General features: G+C 39.3%; 1 protein-coding gene across 3 annotated transcripts in view; it reads right to left on the bottom strand.

Moving 5' to 3' along the window:
• Window positions 1-3,168, bottom strand: part of ANK3 (ankyrin 3) — a 604,477-nt gene that overhangs the window by 64,930 nt on the left and 536,379 nt on the right. For all 3 annotated transcript variants that reach the window (XM_019507910.1, XM_019507908.1, XM_019507909.1), the window contains exon 17: window positions 781-978. In XM_019507910.1, coding sequence (XP_019363455.1) covers window positions 781-978 — 198 coding nt within the window. The remainder of the gene's footprint in view (window positions 1-780; window positions 979-3,168) is intronic.

Raw genomic sequence — 3,168 nt, 5'->3', positions numbered from 1 at the left:
GGTGGGGGTCACCCCATGGTCCCCGCCCTCCTCCAGTCCCCCTCCCCTCCAATTACCAGCATGGAGCCTGGGTCCAGCTCCCTGAATCTCCAAATCTTTCTCTGAGTCTTTTCCAAACCAATTTGGAGGCTCTGAATTGATTTGAACCTTTTTATTGGTTTCCCAATTCGATTTGGATTCGGAGATTCGGCCGCTGAATTGAGCTGAATCTCCTCCAAATCAAATCAGCACCTGAAGCTTCACATAGCCCTAATAAATATCAGTAAAACCTGGGGTTTAAAGTTGCACCCACCTCAGGGCAATTCAAGTCACTTTAACTAATTTACAAAATCTCAGACAACCATATTGCTATTATTCAATAATAAATCAGTTTTTCTTTACAAGGTTACATGGTTAATGGGCAGGCATGTGTATAGAGTGCATAAATATAACAAGCAAACCTCACTAACCACCTGGAGTCAAGAAGAAATTTTCCCAGGGGCATGTTATGCAAAACTATCTTTTGTGAAAAAGGGAAGAGGAGGGTTTACATAGTAATCTGAAGCATCTGGTATTGGCCTTTATCAAAGACTGGATACAAGAAAAAATGGACAATTGGTCTGATGTGATATGGTACTTGCTCTGCTCTGTTCTCTCTGCTAGAAGTAATGATGGTATTGATTCAAAAAGCTGCTGTGCTTTTTGAAATTTATAGAATAAAAAGGTAAAATTCCCTTTCCAGGCCCCCTTGTTATTATGGTTCTACACTTTTACCTTCAGCAGAAAAGAAAGAAAAATTACCTTGTTGCTAAGATTCATATTAGCATTTCTAGTAAGGAGTAATGACACCATGTCCACATGGCCCTCCTGGGCTGCAAGATGAACAGGAGCAATACCCTGTCTGGTTACAGCATTAGCATCAGCACCATATTCAAGCAATGTTGTTGCTATATCCATCTGGTTTTTCTTGGCAGCTATATGCAGTGGAGTATAACCATTCTGTCAACACAAAACATTTGATTACAGGCTCATCTGTGAAATACAGTGATCATTACCTTTCTGTATCTATGTGATTTTACAATGCTAAATAATCAGTTCTAAAAGTTTAGCCTTGCATGACTGAGCTTAACTTTGGACCATACTAAAAAGGGTCACTTCAGAGCTTTAATAAATAGTCTTTTTTAAAGTTTTGCATTAAAATAAGAGAATTCTGGGAAGTCCGAATGACACTGAATGAGGGTGATGAACATTAAGGGTATGGACAAACATATTTTTTAGCTACTTTGAAAGGGGAGGGGGAACTCGCAGCAGCTGTTATGATGCAACTTGGTACATCTGCATAAGCCTATAATGATACAAATTAGCTGAACTACTTCCCCTTTGACCCCAGATGAAACAGGGTTAAAGTTATATTGGTTTTGCTATGGAATCACGCAGATATAACTTTTATTGTATCTTTTGATACTGATACAGTTTTACATCTGTCTATACCCTGATATAGTACAATAAAGTCTACAATGACTTCAAATATTTCATAGATATTTGCTACTTTTCCTTAAAGGTCCAGATACATTTAATCTCCATAACAAAGTGGGTGGAGATATGGGATCATATCTTCTAACTTAAAACCACTGCTAGGGTTTAGGGAGGTTTTTTGCTTTTCCTGGTGTGAATCAACAAAGTATATATGCAAACTAGGATCAGTCTCGTAACATATACTTCACTAAAAATATTCCTCTCATCTTGTTGTTAAGGGAGTTTTAGATACCCTATCCAAAAAAATCTCAAAGAATGGTTCAACATGAAATTAATGTTTTATCCTGATCATTTCATTCTTTTCCTGCTTCTAATTCATCCATTCAGGTAATTCCAGGATGAACATCTAAATGAATCTAAATGCAGGGTCAAGGATACAGAATAATTTAAAGTGCCAAAAGAAGGGAGAGAATTTGGCAGAACATCTGTCATCTGGTTCATTTAGGCATTCATTAAATCAATGAGCATAAATCAGCAAGATACACTTAAGAATAATGGATCAAATACAGAGATGAAAACACTGGTCAGGGGCATGACCAGTCTTTGAATGAAGATTGATTGTTACAGGGGTGTACTTTGTTTGTAGCCGTGTTGGTCTGAGGCAAAGAGACATACAAAAAACTAGAACTCTTGGTTCCAAAATGATACTCTTTATTAGACCAACTGGAAAATGGCATGAAAACTGTCCTTTTCTGCAAGCTTTTGGGATCAAAGTCCCTTTGTCAGGCTCTGGGAAAAGTGTAGATCATACAAGGTGGTAAAAAGTCCCCATAGGTAGGGAATAAACCTCATTTTTGCACAGAGGGAGCTGAAGATGGAAGTCTGTCCCTCTGGGTCCATGAGAGTCTTTGTGATTGATAGTTACTGCATCCAATCCTGTCAGTCTTTTGGAAATATCATATTAATCTTTAGAATTATAAGGGAGTGTATTTGTGCGTGCATGTGTGTGTGTCTGTGTCTGTGTGCATGCATGAGAACTCATACATGTGAGATTGAGGTTAAAGGAGCAGAACTCATTTAATATTCTCACAGGTGAAAGCTATCCATGACGTGTGGAAACAGAAGTCCTACCTTCCAGACCCTGCTGAAACCCAGTCTTCTACTCGTTCAGTGGTGCTGAGATGAAAACTCAGACCAAGATAGCTTTAAACTCCTATTACCCTTTCAGATTTTAAGCTGTTCTGGGAGGCATTATACTGCCTATCTGTGATGAGTAATTCAGTGTCCTTTTGTGGCTGCCAGTTACATCTCCTTTGGAGAGGAATTTGCTATTTTACACAGTAGGGAGGGAAGGTAGGGCTAGGAAGGGAAATGGCTAGAGGGACAGCTGAACAGTATTAGGTAGGCATTTAGACCTGCTGTGCTGTGATGCACACAGGAGTAAGGAACAACAAAGGCATATATAGTGATACTAATACTTAATTATTATCAATCCTGAAGTCAGAATAATTTGCATTAACTCAAAATACAGGAAGTTCTATAATATCAATGTTCAGATCCTACATCTCGTATGATCAAGGGACAGCAGGGTAGGTCCTATGAGGAAAGGTTGCGGGACCTGAACCTGTTCAGTCTTCAAAAGAGAAGGCTGAGGGGGGATCTTGTGGCCTGTTATAAACTGGTTAGGGGGGATCAGCAGGCGCTGGGGGAGTC

Source organism: Gavialis gangeticus, unplaced genomic scaffold (assembly GCF_001723915.1).
Source record: "Gavialis gangeticus isolate Ggan-Ray unplaced genomic scaffold, GavGan_comp1, whole genome shotgun sequence".
NCBI classification, from domain to species: Eukaryota; Metazoa; Chordata; order Crocodylia; family Gavialidae; genus Gavialis; species Gavialis gangeticus.
Note: the sequence above shows the minus strand (reverse complement) of the source record. Positions and strands in the feature narration are given on the sequence as shown.